The following is a 19,715-nucleotide window of genomic DNA, read 5'->3' as shown; positions in this document are numbered from 1 at the left end:
TGGCTCCTCCCCAGCCATCAATCCATGAAGTGAATCCCAAGCCCAGACTAATTCCCAGACTAATTCCATATAATACATGGGTGCAACATGGCTGCTTCCCAGGAAGCATGCTGCCCCCACTGCATTTAAATTGACTGAGAAATAAGGATTCCAAATTAGGGCTACAAGCAGCTGCATACAGCCCAGGGATGGAGCAGTCACTATCTGCATTTTGCCCATATCTCCCAGGGGTCCAGGGTCACCTGCAGACACTTCCCACATCTCTCTCTGCCTCGGGCTTTCTCTGGTTACTTCTGTAAATTCTAGAGAGTTAACATCTCTGGAATGACCCTCAACCAATGAGAGTGGGACTAGTGGATTAAACCTCAATATCCTTATCTTTCAGTGAAATTGCTCTAAGATCTGGTTGCCCACAGGGATAATCTGATCATAGAGACAGTACTGGCTTCCTTCTTTCTATGTTACATTTTCACTCTTCTCAGAGTTTCTTGGAAGTCGCTCTCAAATAGACTACTTGCATTCAAATGTTTATCTCAGACTACCATGGAAAAATCACTGGGTGATAGACAGGAAAAGGGAGACCACTTTGATCAAGGGGCCACAAGTCCACTACTCTCTCCTGACTGGAAAATCTTAGAAGAAGGACTAGGCCCTTGTACCTACATGACATCACTACAGATTTCCCCCTGTGAGCACGTTCTCCCTCCTCAACCCTGACAACAACTCTGTCCTTGGCCTGGCAGAATTATTGTGGACACGTGGCATCAAACCTGCTTTGATCTCAAACTTCAGGTCTAGCAGCTATAATTCTGGCTTCATCCTGTGCTCAGTTCTCAACATTGTGGTCAGTTCAGTGTCACTGAGAGAGTCCTTGCCTTGTTCTTCTGTAACCGAGTCCTGGGTCTCAAATAAGGTTCTAACATGTAAGTAGTTCTTCTCCTCCAGACAAAGAAGAGAAAGCTAACCTCATTCTTGTTATTCAAAAGGGAAGAATTAAAGACATTGATTGGGTTCAATAGAGTCAACAGTGTTTGAGCAACCACTTCATAAAAACATCATGTTAACCAGGATATGGGCGCATAGCACATAGAACTTCTAAGATAGAAGGGGGCAGAAGACAGATGTTGAATCCTGTCATACAGATTAACATTGAAAGGTTCCCTAAGAGACAGATCAAGTACAAATGGGCAGAAGGCAGAGAAATGGGAATGAGGCAGAGAAAGTTTCCAGGAGAAAGTCATGAAGGGCATTAAGGAAGGGTGGTATCAGAGGGGTGAAGGCTCCTCCCAGGACCCTGGAGAACTGGTAACAGCCAGCAGGGTCTTCATCATTGGAGTATTGGATTCAAGGGCTGCTTCTGCCACCATCTGCTTGACTTTGGGGTATGCCCGCCTAAAAATGTCACTAGACCAAATAATCTCATTGGTTTCTTATATTCCTATGATTAAATTTGTGTTTTTGCTGCATTTTTCCAAACAAAATTTCCTTTGGTTTTTCAGTGTCTGAATTTTGTAGTTAGCACTATTCATTGAACAAGTATCTAAATGCCGAGCACTATGCTATGGCCTGCAGAATAAATTCCAAACAGGATAGAGGTGTTCCTGGTCCTCACGGAGCTTACAGGCTAGTGAGAGAAATAGAAAAGCAAACTGCAATTACATATCAGAGGTTCATAGAGAAAAGGCAATGAGTTATGGGACCATGAAATGAGAATCTTAACACAGACTTCATGTAGCATCAGAAAAGGAGGAGTTACCTCAAATTCAAGAGTTAAAAAATGATAGGGGGTTTGTCAGGCTAAACAAGGTGGGGGGATAATTTCAGGCAAAGGAAAGGAATATGTAAAGGCCTTATGATTAAAAAAAATAATGGGTCAGATTCAAGGAGAACCTAATGAAAATAGTGTGGGCAGCAACAACAGTGCTGGAGAGGTAAGCACACAGTCTGGGTTCTCTTGAGTGCTGTGGGGAACTTTAGAAGGATTTTAAATAAGAACAATATAACCAGATTTGAATTTTAGAAAAACATTTGGTTACGATTGGAGAATAGCTTAGAAAGGACTACAGGGGAAGCAAAAAGACACACAAGAGGACATTGGGATGACCGTGGCTGGACTACTAGTATGATAAAGAGGTTTAAGATACATGGAGATAAGACACTAAGGAGGGAGAATCAACAATACCAGATGTCTCATTGGATGTGGGAATGAAGGAAAAGAGACAGAACAACAATATCCAGGTAGAGGGTAAGCACAGAAATAGGCTACTTTGGGTCATTCACAGAGGGAGAAAGCCTTAGAGAGAAACCAGTATTAGAAAGGGGTGGAGAGATGATAATGAGTTTAGTTTGGGGCATGTTGAATTTGAGGTGCCCATTAGACATTCGAGTGGAGATGACAAATGGTCTTAACCCCAAGGACATAATGAGAGCTGGAGATAAAGACTCAGGATACATATGAGATAAAGACTCTGCATGTACATGAGGATTGAAGCCATGGGAATGGATGAGGTGCTCTCAGAAGGTTGTATCAGACAAACCTGGGATTGAGTATTTGACCTGCCACTTATGAGTAATGTGATCTTGATAAAGTTAACTTTGCCACTATGGCTTCTCATTTATATATTAGAGATAATACCTTATAGAATAATACAGTGTGGTACATGTGATAATGCATGAAAATTGCTTAATACATGGTGAGATCTCTGTGCTAGCTATTATCAGTGCTGTTGGTGTTATTACTATTGTCATTATTCAAAAATTCAAAATACATAACATAAAACCCTAAGATTCATAACCATGTATGGGGGAAATGAGGAAGAAAAGGTTAAGGAGGAGCACACAGAACATTAAGCAAACCAAGAGAGTGTGTCACAGCAGTTGTTTCAAGAAGCAGAATTGGTCAAAACAGCCAATGGGATCAAGATAAGAACTGACAGATATCTCTCCCTGAATTTATCCATAGAAGGTCTCTGATGTTTTTGCAAGGAGCTTTTAAGGTTGAAAAAGACTTGAGAATTTCTGAATTCTGATAGGAAGGAGCCAGTCGACAAGTGGGGACAGAGAAGTGAGGTGGTGAAGGAATAAGATCCAAAACAGAAAGAAAAGATTGGCCTTAGCCTGGATGAGGGGTGATACTCTCCTAGTTGTGACAGGAGGGAAGGAAGCAAGGAAGGTGTGGATGCAGGTAAGTAGGAGGTTTGGGGTGTAAATGTGCAGGAGTTCTGTTTTCTTCATGAAGTAGAGAACATGGTCATTGTCTTACCATGAGGAGAAATAGGAAGTAACCAGAAAAGATGAACGGGATTTGAAATATCAGACTAGAAGAAATTGCTGTCTAAGGAAACCATATGATTCCCAAGCAGCATGATGTTCTCCATCACCCCAGAAACCTGAATTAGACTCATGTAGATTGACGCAGGCTTGGTATTTAGGATAAGGACAAGGGAGTGGGGAAAATGGTGGACCATAAGATCTAATCTGGACATGGAAAAGTCTTCAGCCACGGACAAAGAAAAAGTAGCCTAGAGTCCCAAATGGAGTTCAGGGAGGGGGAGAAACATTGAAAAGGTCAATACATAAAAGATGGTCAGAAAGTTGGATGAGACTGAAGATAAAGAGGATCATGAACCAAAGTCTTTGGTGAATATGAGAGAGTGCCTGTTGCTCAGTGGTCATAGAAATGAGGAGAGAGGGCTAAATCTGGTGGTGGTGGGTTGCAAAATGATGAAGGAGCAGTGACTTAGAAGCTTATGGAGAGCATAGACATGACCCTGTAGTACCTGGAGTAGGGTGTAGTGAACAGCCTCCCCTGAGTGGTGCAGGGGTTCTGCATCCCCAGGGAAAGCTTAGTGTAAGTCAAGGACTAGGAAAATTTGGTAGGGGAGATGTTCTAGCAAGAAAGTTGGGGAAAATGTGAGGAAGAGGGCCAGTGGGTAGGCTGTTACCTCTCTGTGGTTATGTCCACTCTCATAAGAGTATAAATTCTTCCTAAAGAAGAATGAGAAGATGGAATTGCCCTTTGGGTCCCTGGAAACTACCAACTTCCGTCGATTCACTCCAGAGTCCCTGGTGGAGATTGAAAAGAGAATTGCTGCCCAGCAGGCAGCCAAGAAAGCCAAAGGTAAGCAGAGTGCGAAGAAGCAGAAGGATGAAGAGAAGACTCGGCCCCAGCTAGACTTGAAATCCTGCAACCAGCTGCCCAAGTTCTATGGCGAGCTCCCTGCAGAACTGGTTGGGGAGCCCCTGGAGGATCTGGACCCCTTCTACAGTACACACCGGGTAAGGGCTATACCAGGTAAGGACTGCTGGCTGGGGTGGCTGTTCTCAGCTCTGGGAGAGGTAGCCCTTGTCCCCACCCCTCCCAGGGAGTCCTCCTGCACCTTGGGTGGTGTGGCTGTCAGATAGACTCAGTCAATGAGAAACATATTTAACTTACCTCTTCGACATTCTCTTTGAATCTTTATGGTATTTATGGGAGAGGCTAATTGAACCCCAATCCTCAAAAGCAGTGAGAACTATTGTGTAGTTTTCAAGGGAAGCTGGCTGTTCTTTTGGATGAGTTGTGACCAAGGATCTCCAGAGGTGTTTGTTTTCTTGGCAAGTGGGGAACAGGGATCTTGGTGGGGGAGAGGGGTGTAGAGTAGGTAAAGGGAACAGAAATGAGGATGATTTAAACTAGTGATGATCTCAGAACCCCTGGGCTTCTCCAAACTCTTTTATTTAGTTCAGCAGGTCAAAACTATTAGATGATAATACTTAGATGTCATTTGTCGTTTTCACTCACACTCTTTGTGAACATACAACAGTAAGCATAGAGGAATTGATGGAGATGACATCATTAGTCTAACAGCTACTGAGATTACGCTTGTATATTCCTGTGTTTTAAAATTTCCTACATTTTAATTTTCTAATATTATATATACACAAACATGTATTTATATGCACACATACACATACATACAGTATAAGCAAAAAGGTATAAACATTACCAAAAACTCTTTGGGGTCCTCAGTAATTTTTGATAGTATGAAAGTTAGTCTCAAAATCAAAAAGTTTGAGAACCACCAGTTTGAACAAGAGCTGTTTCATGACAATTATCCAGTTTGCATTGCACTTTAGGTACCCTCCACAGCTTAAGAAAATGGTGTGTGCATCTTTTGGAGTTAGGAGGGGCAGGAATCAGCCATCTCCAATATGGTTGGTAGAGAAAATAAAGGCATTAGAATGCCTTCCTCCCTCCTCTAATCTGCCAAGAGCCCTCACCCTCCGAGATGCTCAGAGGAGGGCTTAAAAGGGAAAACATGGGAGGTGAAGAACAGAAGGAACATCGCAGGACCAGGGATGATCCACTGATTAGAAAAGAAATTAAATGCCGCCAGAGCGCCATCCTCCAGTCCTGGGCATGATGCTTCTTAGCTACTCCATGGTCGGCCACCTGTCCACTGGGCATGTGTGGTGGGCTCATTGTGATGCACAGCCAGCCATTGGGCCTGAGGTCTTGCTGTGAGGGTAGAGATAGGGCTGTTAGTCCCTGACCCTCCCTAACTCTCTGCTTCTCCATTTGGCTCTTATTGACCAGTGGTTCCCACAACCCTCTTGCTCATGACCCTGAGATGATGCCACTCATGCTCAAAAACATGGTTGTTGCGCCCTGACTGGTGTGGCTCAGTGATTGAGTGCTGGCCTGTGAATCAAGGGGTCGTCGGTTCAATTCCTGGTCTAGGGTGTGTGCCTGGGTTGCAGGTCAGGTCCACACGCAAGAGACAATGACCCATTGATGTTTCTCTCCCTCTCTGTCTCTCTCCCTTCCCTTCTCTAAAAATTAGATTAAATTAAATCTTAAAAAATAAAATCATGGTTGTGTGAGGATGCGTGTTTCTCACTAGAGGTCCCCTTTCTCTTTTGTTTTGTTTTAGACATTCATAGTGCTGAACAAAAAGAGGACCATTTCCCGGTTTAGTGCCACTCGGGCCCTGGGCCTATTCAGTCCTTTCAACCGGATCAGACGAACAGCCATCAAAGTGTCTGTCCACTCATATCCTTTGTATGATTGATTCTTCCATATGTTAGAGTCAGGCCTTGCCCACTGTGTCCAGTACCTTCTTCAGAGGTTACCAATAGAGTCTCCCTCCAATTGAACTCTTTTTTCAGTCATTAAATTGAAAAAGGTGTTAGTGGCTTTAATGTATCCAACACCTGAAGGCAGTCCCAAAACAGAAGAGGTCTTCACGTGACACAGAGATGGGGTTGAGATCACCTAGACTACTACGGACACACCTATGGATGCACGTGTTCAGAAATGTTTTCTTTGTGAGGGGATATTTGCTGATATTCCAGGCACCTTCTCACCATATGTGGTCTGCTCTTCTCACAACATAAAGGTAACTAACGGGGACCCAAGCCTTCTTTCGGTTAATGAAATAGGCATAGTATCTCTGTGCCCTGGCTATGCTGGGGAGAAGCTACTTATTGGGCAAAAGAGCAGCATCTCCCAGAGGGCCAAGAGAACAGACCATAATAAGCACAGGGTAGATTGTTTCAGTGGGACCCCATAACCGGTGGGGTTACCGGTTACTGAGTTATCCCCAAACTACCAGCAGGTTAAAAATGTCAATAGCCTGAGGTTCATGCCATTGGGTAGTGTAATGATTAGAGATACATTGGTCAAATATCTTTTTTATATTAATTGCTTAATTGCTTTAGGTAGCTTCAGAAGCTGGCTTCGGTTTGGGGATTTTACTTGTGGGGGTGGGGGGCGGGGCATTGTTTTCTCCAAGGCCAGCCAAACTAGTACAAAGAAGAGACTTTGGCTTGGTTTCCAAGGATTTTCCCTGGTGACTGTCCAAGTTGGAAGTTCCTAATGACAAATTCAGCTCTGGCTTCCAGGAGGTTGATTTGCAAGAACAGCTTTGCCTCAGATGCCTGGCAGATGGTAGTCTCTTCTTCTTAGGGGGCTCCTAGTAAAAGGAACTCTGCCTGCACCCTTGCTCATCATCGCTGGATTGCTGGACAGCTCCCAGGGAGCTGGTAGCCCTGCCAGGGTCGCTCTTCCAACACAAAACTGCTGCCTCAGGAAGTTGTGTTGACATTTCCTTTTCCTTACTTTATGGCTAACCAGTGGAAAGTATATTTTCTTAATTGAATCTTGGGATTCTTGATTCTATAGAAGATTTTAGTGGTAATAGCAGGCTCCCATTTGCTAAATACCTCCTAAGTGTCAACACTTTCATAGGTACAGAAACTACACTTTACAGATAATAAAACTGACACTCAGAAGCATTAACTAAAGTGTCCAAGGTCACCCACTGGTTAAAATATCCAGCCTGCATCCTGCTTAGAGCAGAATCAGCGACAAGGAAGAAGGCAGTTGATGAAAATGAATTGGGGTAACTAACTCTCTCAGCATGTCATCTCTCCTTAGATTTTTAAATATGTGTGCAATTACAAACAATTAAAAATAAAGAAAAACAGCAAATATTCAAACTTCTCTCCATGCAGCCTAGTTGATTACATAGAGATAAGTCAGAAACAGCTCCTTAGAAATAAAATCCCTTTAAAGGACCAAGTGACCAGTGAACAGTCTTTTTATCTTAAGATTTTATGAGTAAATAATTGTGTAGTGGACTTACAGCAGGACAGAAAAGGCTGTTGAAGGTCTCTTTGTCACAGGCTTATCAAAATTTACATTTATATATTTAAATCTCATGAACTTGGTAGATCTAGCCCCAAAAGATACTCTTTAAAGTATGAGATTCTCAGTGTCCTAGTATTACTATTTCATTGAAATTATAATTCTAATAAAACTTACTATGTGCATAAGTAACATTATATATAATATATCATATTACTTTTATATGTTTGTGGAATTGAAAATATTATTTTAAGTTAATCCTTGGGTTAACATCCCCCTGCCATGTGAACACAATTTCTTACTTTAATTGCAGGTCAACAGAAAAATGTGGATTAATTAGTAGAATTTCCCTTTTTAAAATAGATTTGTTCCTAAGTAACTATAAACCAGGGTACATTAAAGGCATTTACAAAAACTAAAATAGATTTAAATGTTTCTGCTCAAGTTGAAATTATGAAAGATGAGTGGTTCACTCTCTGTAGGTCAAGCTCGTCTGCAGGCTTTATTTTTCTTCAGAAAGTAATTGTTCAGGATCCAGCGAGTCCTGAGAAAAATGTCCAACAGGAGAAAATTATGACTGGATTTCGTCCCATATATTTACCCCCTTCCATTTGCCTTCCTGTTCCGTGTCCTTCCACTTCTGGTAAATCCCTTGCACAACCTCTCCTCTCAGGCTCTCCCTTCTGGCTATTCAGAGTTCTCACCTAATCCTATTTGGAATTTTCACCTTGAACCAGCATTTCGCTTCCTGGTCCTGCCTCCACCATTTCTGGCCAGAAGTCCACTTGCTCGGTGTAACTGACCTCAGCTACGTTAGGAAAGCAATCTGCCTAAACTAATTCCCATGAAAGCCTGCAGCCCTCCCTTTACTTCTAACTTTCTGGGTGTATTCTCTCTGTCTTTCAGGGAAAAAGGGACATTTATAGATGATATTTCAGACCATATTGTGTAGTGAGATGAAGTCCTCGGGGCGGAAGGACGTTTTGGAGGAAGGACTCTGTTTCCTTTCACCAAGGTTCTGTTATCAAAGGACCTGAGTTCACACCCCAGCATCGTGGTTGGCTAGCTGTGTGACCAGGGAAACATTACTCAAGCTTTGTCAGCCTGTGTTCTTAGGCCCAAAATATGGATAATAATATCCACCTGTAGGGTAATTGTATTAGAAATAACGTGGACACAGTATGCCGCCCAGGGTAGGCACTCAGTGAATGTTACTGGTTATTAAGTGACAAGACTATAATGCTGATCCCAGTTAAGAGTTATGAAATTAATCATCCGGCATCAAGGTGATCACAGATGCCACCAGGGAAGTGTGGTGACTCTGAGCTTTTCCTTAACATGGCCTCTCAGGTGGTTCAGTACATTTATTACAGCCACGATTGTGGTCAACTGTGTGTGCATGACCCAAAACGACATTCCAGAAAAACTCGAGTGAGTACATTTGCTGTCATTCAGAGCCTTCCCTTCTCGTCCTCTTCTTCTCTTCCTCCGCTTGGCAGTGTTCTTTCCTTTTTTTATTCTGCAGGGTCTCATTTGGGTAATGTGGAATCCTATTGGGATTTTTTGTTTGTTTGTTTGTTTAGATTTAGAGAGGGTAAGGGAGAAAGAGAAGGAGAGAAACATCAATGTGTGGTTGCCTCTCGCACACCCCCCACTGGGGACCTGGCCCACGACACAGGCATGTGCCCTACACTGGGAGTTGAACCAGCGACCCTTTGATTCACAGGCTGGCACTCAACCACTGAGCCACACCAGTCAGGGCTGGAATCCTATTGTTTATCTGACTTTGTAATGGTCATATGCCTTCTCTATAGAATTTGTTTCACAGACACACATAGGATTCGGCCTTAAAGAGCTACAGATTAGTGGTTCTCAACTTTGGCGGTGCACTGGCATCTCCTGGGGAGGTTTTAAAAATAATGATGCTGGGGCCTCAGTCCCAGAGGGTCCAGTTTCCATGGTCTGGGCAGGTGAGTTCCTGTCACGTATGCACCCATTCACTTGCTAGTTGCACCCATGAAGGAACTTCAGGGAAGGGAGGCAGGAATAAAATTGAGGCAGAATAAAAAACAAATGGTTCTGGAACACATGGTTCTCCACCCAACGAGGGTAAAGCTTTCTCTTTTCCAACTTTAAATTTCTTTTGCTGACTATAACATTAAAACATTCACAATAAGAAATATGTTCTTTTTCTATTAATAAAGGTGGAAAATCATGTGATCATCTTAACTGATGCTGAAGTTTGATATCTGCTTATGATTTAAAACTCTTAGAAAAGTAGGACTAGAAGGGAATTACTATACTTTCATAAAAGGTAACCACTTTAAAAAAAGTAGCAAACAGCATAATTTTGGTATATTAAAATTAAGAATTTCTGCCCATCAGAAGACAACTTTTTCAGAGTGAAAAAGCAGACCTATCGAGCAGAAGACATCTGCAACATGTAAACCTAAACAGTGCTTATGTCCAGAATAATGAGCCTATACAGATACACTAGAAATATGTCAGAGCAACCTATTTCGTATTATTGAATTTATTGGGGTGTTGTTGGTTAACAAAACCATATAGATTTCAAGTGTACAACTCAAAAATCACCTTCTGCATCATGTGCCCATCACCCAAAGTAAAGTCTCTTTCTCTCCCCATTTATCCCCCCATTGTCCTCTTCTACCTCCCCTCACCCCTTTTCCCTCTGGCTCTCACTTTAATTCCTTCATCTTTTTTTACCCAGTCCCTTAACCCTACCCCCCTCTGACAACTGTCAATCTGTTCTATGTATTTATGCACCTATTTTGTTTGTTAAATTATTTTGTTCATTAGATTCTACATATAGTGAGATCGTATGGTATTTGTCTTTCTCTGACTGGCTTAATTCACTTAGCATAATGTTCTCCAGGTCCATCCATGCTGTTGCAAAAGGTAAGATTTTCTTTTTTTTACAGCCAAATAGTATTCCATTGTGTAAATGTACCACAGCCTTTTTATCCACTCATTTATTGATGGACACTTGGGCTGCTTCCACATCTTGGATATTGTGAATAACACTGCAATGAACTTAGTGGGGCCTATATTCCTTCAAATTAGCATTTCGGGTTTCTTCAGATATATTCCCAGAAGTGAAATCTCTGGGTCAAAAGGCAGTTCCATTTTTTAATTTTCTAAGGAAACTCCACCCCGTTTTCCACAGTGGCTGTGCCAGTCTGCATTCCCCCAGCAGTGCCTGAGGGTTCCCCTTTCTCCGTATCCTTGCGATCAAAGCAACCAATTTTAAAATGAGCAAAAATTTAAATAATTGCTTCTCAAGAGTAGAAATCCAAATGATCAATAAACATATGAAAATATTCTTAACCTTCTTAATTAAGGAAATGTGAACTAAAATCACACTGAAAGATTGTTTATTATTTGCTCATTGGATGAGGAAATTTTAAACTATGACAATCTAAGGGTCAAGAAATACACGAAGCAACGGAAACTCATGTTCTGCTGGTGGGAAGGCAGATTTGTACGGCCTTTTCGGAAAGAAGTGGATGTAATCAAGCAAAGGTGAACACACACACACACACACACACACACACACACACACTGTCATCTTCTAATTATATTATTAAGAACATACACTCAATGGAAATACATACTTATGGGCCCCAGGGTACAGCTACAAGAAAGCTTATGCACATTGGCCATAAAAGCCAAAAATTGGAAACAACCTAACGTTCGTAAATTATTGAATACATTAAATATCACCATTACGGTCTTAAAATAGAATAATGTACAGCAATGAAAATGAATAAGCTATAGCTCCACCCAACGAGGGTGAGTCTTAGGACTATAATATTGAACAAAATAAGCCAGATACAAAAGATTACATAAATATGACTCCATTTAGACACAATATTTTTTAAAAAGCAAACTTTACTATTTTGTTTAAGGATACATATTTAGGAGGTGAAAATATAAATTAAAAGGCACAAAAAATAGCAAAAATTAGGGCAGTGGTAACCTCTAGGCAGAGAAGGGAGGACATAATTGGGAAGAGGCTTGCAGGATGCTCATCATGTTCATTTTGGACATGAGTAGTTTGTCACAGAGCTGCTATGGACTGAATTATGTCTCCCCACCAAGCCCTAGCCCCCCATGTGACTGTATTGGAGAAGAAACCTTGAACGAGGTAATTCAGGTTAAATGAGGGCAAAGGGCAGAGCTGTGACCCAGTAGAACTGGTACCCTTATGAAAAGAGAAATGAACACCAGCGCTGCCTCTGCCGTGTGAGGACACAGCAAGAAATAGGACCTCAGCCAGCTGGGAAGAAGGCCCTTCCTAGCACCTGGCCCTGCTGGCACCCTGGTCTCTAACTTCCAGCCTTCAGAACTGGAGGCTGGAAAAAAATTAATTTTTGTTGTTTAACCACTCCATCTACGGCACTCTGTGATGGCAGACCCAAGCTGACTCATGCAGCTAATTTCTACAACTAATGTATATTTCATGTGCATGTTCCTCATGCACATTACGTATCATAATAAAAAGCTTAAAAGCAAAATAATTTTAAAAATAAATGGCCATTACATAAAATGCAGAATACTGAAAACCATAAACCCGAGGCCCTGAAAATGTTGACATGATACAAACAGCAAAAATCAGGAGTGGAAAGAGGAAAGAACGTGGGAGAAGAGTATGCTCACTTACTGCTGCTTCTCTACTAGCAAGACATTAAAGAGTATTCTTTAAAGGTGACAAATCAAGGAATGGAAGATAATTATGTTTAAAAATACAAAGGTAAGCATGAAAAACACATTACTCAATATGCATACAATCAGATGACGGACAAAGCAGAGGGGAAAGGAAAGAGAATTACTACATGGAAATAAGATATTGTTTAGAGATAGCATACCAAGGGCAGTGCGTTACATAGCTTTAATTGTAATTATAAATTTATGCTTACAAAGGCAACCACTAGAACTAAAATAAAACCTGTACTAAATTTGGAATCGTGCACAAAAAATAAAGCCAATCAAACATACCTGATAGTGAAATATTTGAAGAAGCCATGAAATATATAACATAATATAATATAAGTACATTAAAATCAAACAAATCTGTCATGTTAATAAATATAAATAGGTTTGAAGCATCTGTTCAAAAAATTCATATATATAAAACAATGGAATACCCAACTTCAATAAAAAATATACTGCTCAAGACGATACAGAAAGGTCAGAATTAAAGAATGAGCTCAGATACAAGCAAAGGCAAACAAAAGAGAGCAGGAGGCATGATCTTTATATCAGAGAAGGTGGAATTTAGGCCAAAAAATATTAAACAGAACAAAAATGACACAGTGGAATGCCAAGTAATTTACTATAGCAACGCACATCTTTGTAACAAATAATGTGGCGACAATGCCCATCAATCAAAACTGTAAGTGTATAAGGGTAGACAAAACATTGTAAGGATAGGAAAGTTTAATTAATGTACTTCAGCCTATCACAGATCAAATGTATAAAAAATATGTGTGACCTTAGTAATGGAATTAATAAGTTAGATCTGATTAACATGTTAAACTCTATTCTCTGAAAAGTAAATATACTACCTTCTCAAGTGATCATACAAATTGACCAAATATTAAACCACAACAAAACCTCAATAAGCTCCAAAAAGTAGAAATAATAAAGAAAACATTCTTTGACCACACTGCAATAAAATTAGAAAATAATAACAACATCAGAAAAAGAGAGGCCTTTCCATTTGACTTTTTAAAAAAAGAATACCTCTATTATAGAGCATAAACAATATCCATTATAGTTAATATTCATACCAATTTTAATGATATAGGAAAATACACTTTTTATAATGTCAGATAAAATGGAGTACAAAAAAACCCTCTCTCTTAGAGAACTCTTAGATGAGAGAAAAAGTAGAAACTAAAATTATAGAATTTCTAGGGAAGAAACACAAAAACCACTTTAATCTGAACCCGTACAGTGTGGTCAAAGCTCAGAAAGCATTTTATAGCAATGAAGCACAGAATACTCATATCGGTACAAATTGAAAAGAATTCTTTAATACCTAACATAATGCTACACAAAGAACAATAAGCTAAATGAAAGGAAAACAGAAAGAAATCAATAATTGAAGACAAATTAGTTAGGGAAAAAAAAACAGTGGAACTAATAAACCCAAAAGCTATTGTAAGAAATACTCCCAAACCTTTATGCTGAAAAATGGCAAAACGTTATTGAGAGAAAACTTAAAGTATCTAAATAAATGTAAGCATAGCTCATGTTAGTGCTGCCCAAATTAATTTGCAGATTCAAGGAAATCCCAAGAAAAATCCCAGCAGCAGATATTTTGTAGAAATTGACTGAATAGATTTTACTTACATGGATGAAGCAAAATTTATTTACCTAACATTCTATCGATAGGTACTTATGTTGATTTTAGTCAACATAATTCTGATATTTTGCCATCTCAGTTCTTCGGGTAGTAAGCTTACACACGTATCTTTGTACACATGACACGGGTGAGTGCGAGGGGTGAATTCCTAGACATGGCAACGCTGGATCAAAGGGATGCACTGTTTCAATTTTTGAGATACGGCCAAATTGTTTTCCAAAGGTGTACCAATTTCCATTCCCACTAATTATTAAATTCACTCTTTGTCAGATTTTGTATTAACTAAGTAGTTGACACAGTTTTCTTTATAAGCACACTTTGAAAAAATGTGAAAGATAAAAATCTGCCTATCTGGTCCTAGTTCCAGAAATTTGGGTGACAGATAGATATTGCATGATGTTCCGTATCCTCAGCCTCACGAAAATGACCAGCCTCCAGATGCTGTTTTTGAAATGCAAAACTGATAACAGCTCTTGCTGATGCACTGTGTTGCTGGGAGCCCAAAGGAAAAAGTACATGTCCTCGGGAGAGACTGGGGCTACGAGATCACGCTGTGTATTTTTGAGCAGAAATTAAACCGTAGCCAGTGAGGAATCAGAAGCTGATCCTATCGCCACATTCCTGATACAGTCTTTTGGACACAAGTGGTTCCCATCCCTTATCTCTGCTCCCTGACATTAAACCTCCCTGAAATGTTAGCTTTGCACTGTTACCTGCTGGTAAAGGCAGCTCCCTACCCCCTGGACTGCCTGCCTGCCTATCAGTCTGCTTGTGGGAAGATTTTATATATTTATATGATATAATAAATGTATTTATATTCTATTTTTTAATCCCTTCTTATGCTCAGAAAGAAACTGGAGATTTACTGGGGCCAAAGTGAGGAAGAATACATTATATTAGGCCCCAGGAGGAGATGTGAAGTACCGGGGGTCACATAATAAAGTATTGACAGTGGCCACAGCAGACCTTTCCCCACACCCTTAGCTCACACAGTTATTGAAGGGGCCCTCTGAGGTTTCTAGGACACTCATCACTAACCATACTGAGAAGCTGGAGAAACATTTGACAAACCACAGCAATCTGGCTGCAGGGAAAAGCACAATGAAAGAATTGCTTTGTCACCTGGAAAAGAACAGGTGACATGAAGCTGAGCTGTCGCAGCTGGGGAAGGGGCACCTGGCATTGCAGGCATAATGCGGTGTTTAGTGTCTTTGCGAAGTTATGGGAGCGACACCACGTTGTGTGCATGCTTTGGCGGGTGCGTTTTAAAAAATCGATATGGTTTTTTTGTGTTTGTCTAAATGGCTACATCTAGACTTACTTCATTCACTTATTTTTACTGCTATTCTATAAAAACAGTCTCCTGTATTTTCTTCTAAAAGCCATAATACAGGGTGGGGCAAAAGTAGGTTTACAGTTGTTCCTATGGAAAATAATGCAATAGTTAATCAATAATAATACAAAAATAAACTCCAAGTTTTGAGTCCTCACAACTAAAAATCTACTTTTGCCCCGCCCTGAATTTCGTCCTCTGATTAGATATTTCGCCCTTCTAGAGTTGTAGGCACCTGTGTGCGTGAAATAGGCTTCTAATATTTTTCCATTCAGATTATCCCAGCAGCGCTTTTCACAGGTCCTCATTTCCCAAGTGAATCCCTCTGCTACCTCGGTCATGCATCAGATTCCCACACACACTCAAGTCTGTTCCCCCCACTGAGGTATTTGTCACTCCCCACGCTTTTATGGTAAGATGTGACCTGGTTGGTGGTAGCAGCCCTTCCTTTTGTCTTCTTGAAAATTATCTTGGTTCTTCCTGCTTCTTTACTTCATATCAATTTAAGAGTCAGATTGTTAAGCTCTTTTCATACAACTTTATTGAAAGCTTGATTGTAAATACATTGAATTTATTTATTGCCCCAGGAGAAATTGCCCCATGTATAATATTGAGCCTTCCATACATCAGCATGGTATGTATTCCAATTTATATAGGCCTTCTTCTATATTCTTTCATAACATTTTATAATGTCTTTTAAAAAGATTTTATTTATTTTCAGAAAGAGGGGAAGAAGGGGAAAAAGAGAGGGAAAATACATTAATTGGTTGCCCCCAACCAGGGACCTGGCCTGCAACTCAGGCATGTGCCCTGACAGGGAATCAAACCAGCCACCTTTTGGTTCACAGGCCGGCGCTCAATCCACTGAGCCACACCAGCTGGGACTGTAATGTCTTGTGTGAAGTTCCTACATTTCTTATCTTACATTACCACTTTAGTTGTCCTTTTGAATATTTATATTTATTGCTAAAGTCTATTAATGTTTTTAACTTCTATGTATTAGTTTTGCATCCAGCAACCTTTCTGAGCCCTTTAACAAGTTGAACATTCCTCTATAGATTCTCGGTTTTCTGTTTAAACAACTATATCGTCTGTCAATGATGATGAACGTGTTCCTCTCTTTATGACTCTCGTGCCCCTTGTTTATTTCTCCTGTCTTACCGAACTGGCCAGGACCTTCAGCACAATGCCGAAGCTGTAAGAGTGAGCAGTTTTCTTCTCTTGTGTTTATAGAGTACAGTTCTATTTCACCCATGATGGGAGTCTCATGATTACCCTCCATCAAGTTATGAAAATTTCTTTCCACTCCTTGTTTGTTAAGAGTTTCATAATTAATGGGTGCTAGTTTTTATAGACATTTCTGTATTTATTAAGATTATCATGTACTCTTTCATCTGTTAATATAGTAGGTTACATTAATAAATTTGCTAATCTGTTTTTAATGATTCTAACTTGATCATTGCTTAATTCAGTTTGCCAATATTTCAACTGATCTATCCTAGTAAGTGAGGCTGACATAATCTTCTCTCATAAACTGGCCCTTTGGGTTGCTTTTCCAGCTCTTCCCTCCATGTTGTCCCTGGGAATGCAGACTCTTCTCCCTCTGCTTTGCAGAGCACTTCAGCTCCCTCCGTCCCCTGCAAGTTTCTCAATCAGTGATCTAAGCAGGGATCTCTGTTGGTCACTAGAAGTCTTGCAATAGCCTCTAAATCATTTCAGATTCAGAAGAAGTAGTTATGCAATCATTTACTCACTGATAATGTAAAAATCTGAAATGTAAGATTAATCATAATTTTTATAGACTTTCTCACTTTTTATGTTCTTAAAAGCCGTGTATTCAAGAACTTACAGTTTGTACTGGTTAACGTGGTGTAGTTTATTTTAAATAATGTATTTTCTTGTCACCTGACAGGGATCGCTTACATTCATTAAACCTGCATTGTCACTGTTGCTGTTGCATTGCAGAATAGCACAAGTCATAAAGCGAATCAGCATTTCAGAAGTGGTTTGCAGACCATAGCAGTAGTGACAAAAGTAGGAAAACAAACCCTACAACATGACCTAAGGCCACAAATATAAGTAACAAATGGACTCCGTTATAAATGTGAAGCGTGGTCTATATGTCATGCGACAGACAGACAATGGATGTGGATAATCTCACAAAGGCAGATAAAAAGTAATTGAGAAAACAGAAAGCATGACAATGAAAAATGATAATCAAAGTGTATTGAATGAATGACCCTTCTGTCCTAGTACCCGGTTTATTAGCCGTTAACACTTTGATCAAATAATAATATAAAGCTATCAAAACTTCCACATTATTTTCCAATAAAACTTACCAACCTCACTCTTAAATCAATTGACTTTCTCTAGTACAAACAAAAAATAAGGCTTTCCAGTACCCAATTGTCAAAATTTGATGCTAACGGCTAGAAAACAAGAAAACTACAGTCATCCTTTTAGCAAAAACAAGTAAATTATATTCTTGCTGGTAAAATATGAAGCCAGCTTCAAAATCAATAGCAAATATTATAGTTGGAAAGAAAGCAGAAAACAACTGGTACAGAACTTTTTCTTATAATATGATTGGCATTTCAAATCAATGACTATTATGTATGTAAACAACCAGACATTTCACTTTATAATTTAACAAAACTATGCATAAATCAAATGGAAGTATATATTCACCGTATATATGAGAAAGCAGTGCTCGATGATTTTTTGTCTTATTTATCATAAAGCTAATTTTAAAAGAGATTTCTGAATTAATGATTAATTTGTAAGCTATGAAATAGGCTTTAAAAGGTATGTTGTACATGACTGTTCACAGCAGCATTATTTATAATAGCCAAAAGGAGGAGACAATGCCAATGTCCATCAACAGATGAACGAATAAACAAAGTGTGGTATGGCCGTACACAATGGACTATTAGTCAGCCTTAAAAAGAAATGAGATTCTGCTACATGCTACAACATGGATGAACCTTTAAAACATACTAAGTAAAATAAGCCAGACCCAAAATACAAAAATTGTATGATCCTACTTATAGGAAATCCCTAGAACAGGCAAACTGATGGAGACAGAAAGTAGAACGGAGGTTGCCAGGGAGGAGGGGAGGGAGGAACAGGGGGTTGTTTCAGGAGTAGAGTTTCAATTCAGGATGAGGAAAAAACTCTAGAGATGGCTGGTGGGGATGGCTGCACCACACTGGGAATGTACTCAGTGTCACTGAATTGTATACTTTAAAATGGTCACAGGAGGACATTTTTTGTTACGCATATTCTGCCACAATCGGAAAAAAAAAAAAAAGGATTCATTGAATTGGTATTGAAGAAGCTCCAGCCACAAGGTCAGCAAGGAAAGGCATCAGTGTACAAATGAACGGTGTTGCCGATGTGGTCTGTGCCTTGTTTGTGGAAAACAGGCGCCCATCGCGTGCCTCAGGACCTGGACTTGCTCTTGAGGGACAGAGTGGCAACTGTGACTACAAACTGACTGTGGTCACTTAGGGCAGAAGTGAAAAGTGAGTACAAGATGCTGCTTTCCCACATTGAATTGCTCTGGCTGGCAAAAACAAAAAACAAAACAGAACAAAGAAGGTTTACGGTGTTTTAAAATAAGAAATGAAATCTTTTAAAATTACCATTTCTGTCAGATTGCGTGCTGTGTCTCAGTAATACATTTGGGATTTTGAATAGTATGGATCTTCAGGGCCCAAATATCAGGATCTTTAAATGATCAAACCTTGGAATTTCTTAAAACTGAACAATGGTTGAGAGTTGGCCAATGGCCACAATGCCTGAGAGTTTGACTTTTTCCCAACACCTGATGATTTTCTTCACTCAACAGAAAAAAAGAACACTTAGGATATATCTTTTGCGCATTACAAATCACATCCAAATGCTGCAAATGAACACGAAGAAATTATCTTACAAGTCAAATGCCACCAGAGACAGAGGATGCTGTCCCCCAAGCTGAGACCTCCCACCTTCCAGCTCTCAGGGTACTAAGCTGGGACCCTCGTCCTCTGAAGCCCACTGAAAGTCGTCTTTAGAAGGAACTCTCTCCATAATTTCTGGGTCTGCATTTGATCTGAAAAGCCAGAACTGTCCATCAAAGCTTCACAACAACCTATATAATTCTGGGTTAAGATTTTCTGATTTAGAAAACACAAAAGTGGGGGTAGGGAGAACCAACAAGATATGAAAGTGGATCTCACAAGCAGCTATGATTTCAAACACTATTTTTCCTCTCACTTTTTAATTTGATTTTTACTTTTATTTACGATATACAGGTTTGTGGTTTAAAAGTCAGAGTTCTATGAAGAGCCTAACAGAAACAATTTCATGCTTCTCATCTT

At 39.9% G+C, this 19,715-nt stretch overlaps 1 protein-coding gene across 1 annotated transcript in view; it reads left to right on the top strand.

Moving 5' to 3' along the window:
- The window catches only part of SCN10A (sodium voltage-gated channel alpha subunit 10), a 99,833-nt gene that overhangs the window by 17,322 nt on the left and 62,796 nt on the right, over positions 1-19,715 (top strand). Inside the window, exons 2-4 of the mRNA XM_071222117.1 lie at positions 3,994-4,278; positions 5,916-6,043; positions 8,981-9,061. Of these exons, the coding sequence (XP_071078218.1) occupies positions 4,006-4,278; positions 5,916-6,043; positions 8,981-9,061 (482 nt within the window). The 5' untranslated portion in view covers positions 3,994-4,005. The remainder of the gene's footprint in view (positions 1-3,993; positions 4,279-5,915; positions 6,044-8,980; positions 9,062-19,715) is intronic.

Source organism: Desmodus rotundus, chromosome 8 (assembly GCF_022682495.2).
Source record: "Desmodus rotundus isolate HL8 chromosome 8, HLdesRot8A.1, whole genome shotgun sequence".
NCBI classification, from domain to species: Eukaryota; Metazoa; Chordata; class Mammalia; order Chiroptera; family Phyllostomidae; genus Desmodus; species Desmodus rotundus.
This window is presented reverse-complemented; position numbering and strand designations above follow the sequence as displayed.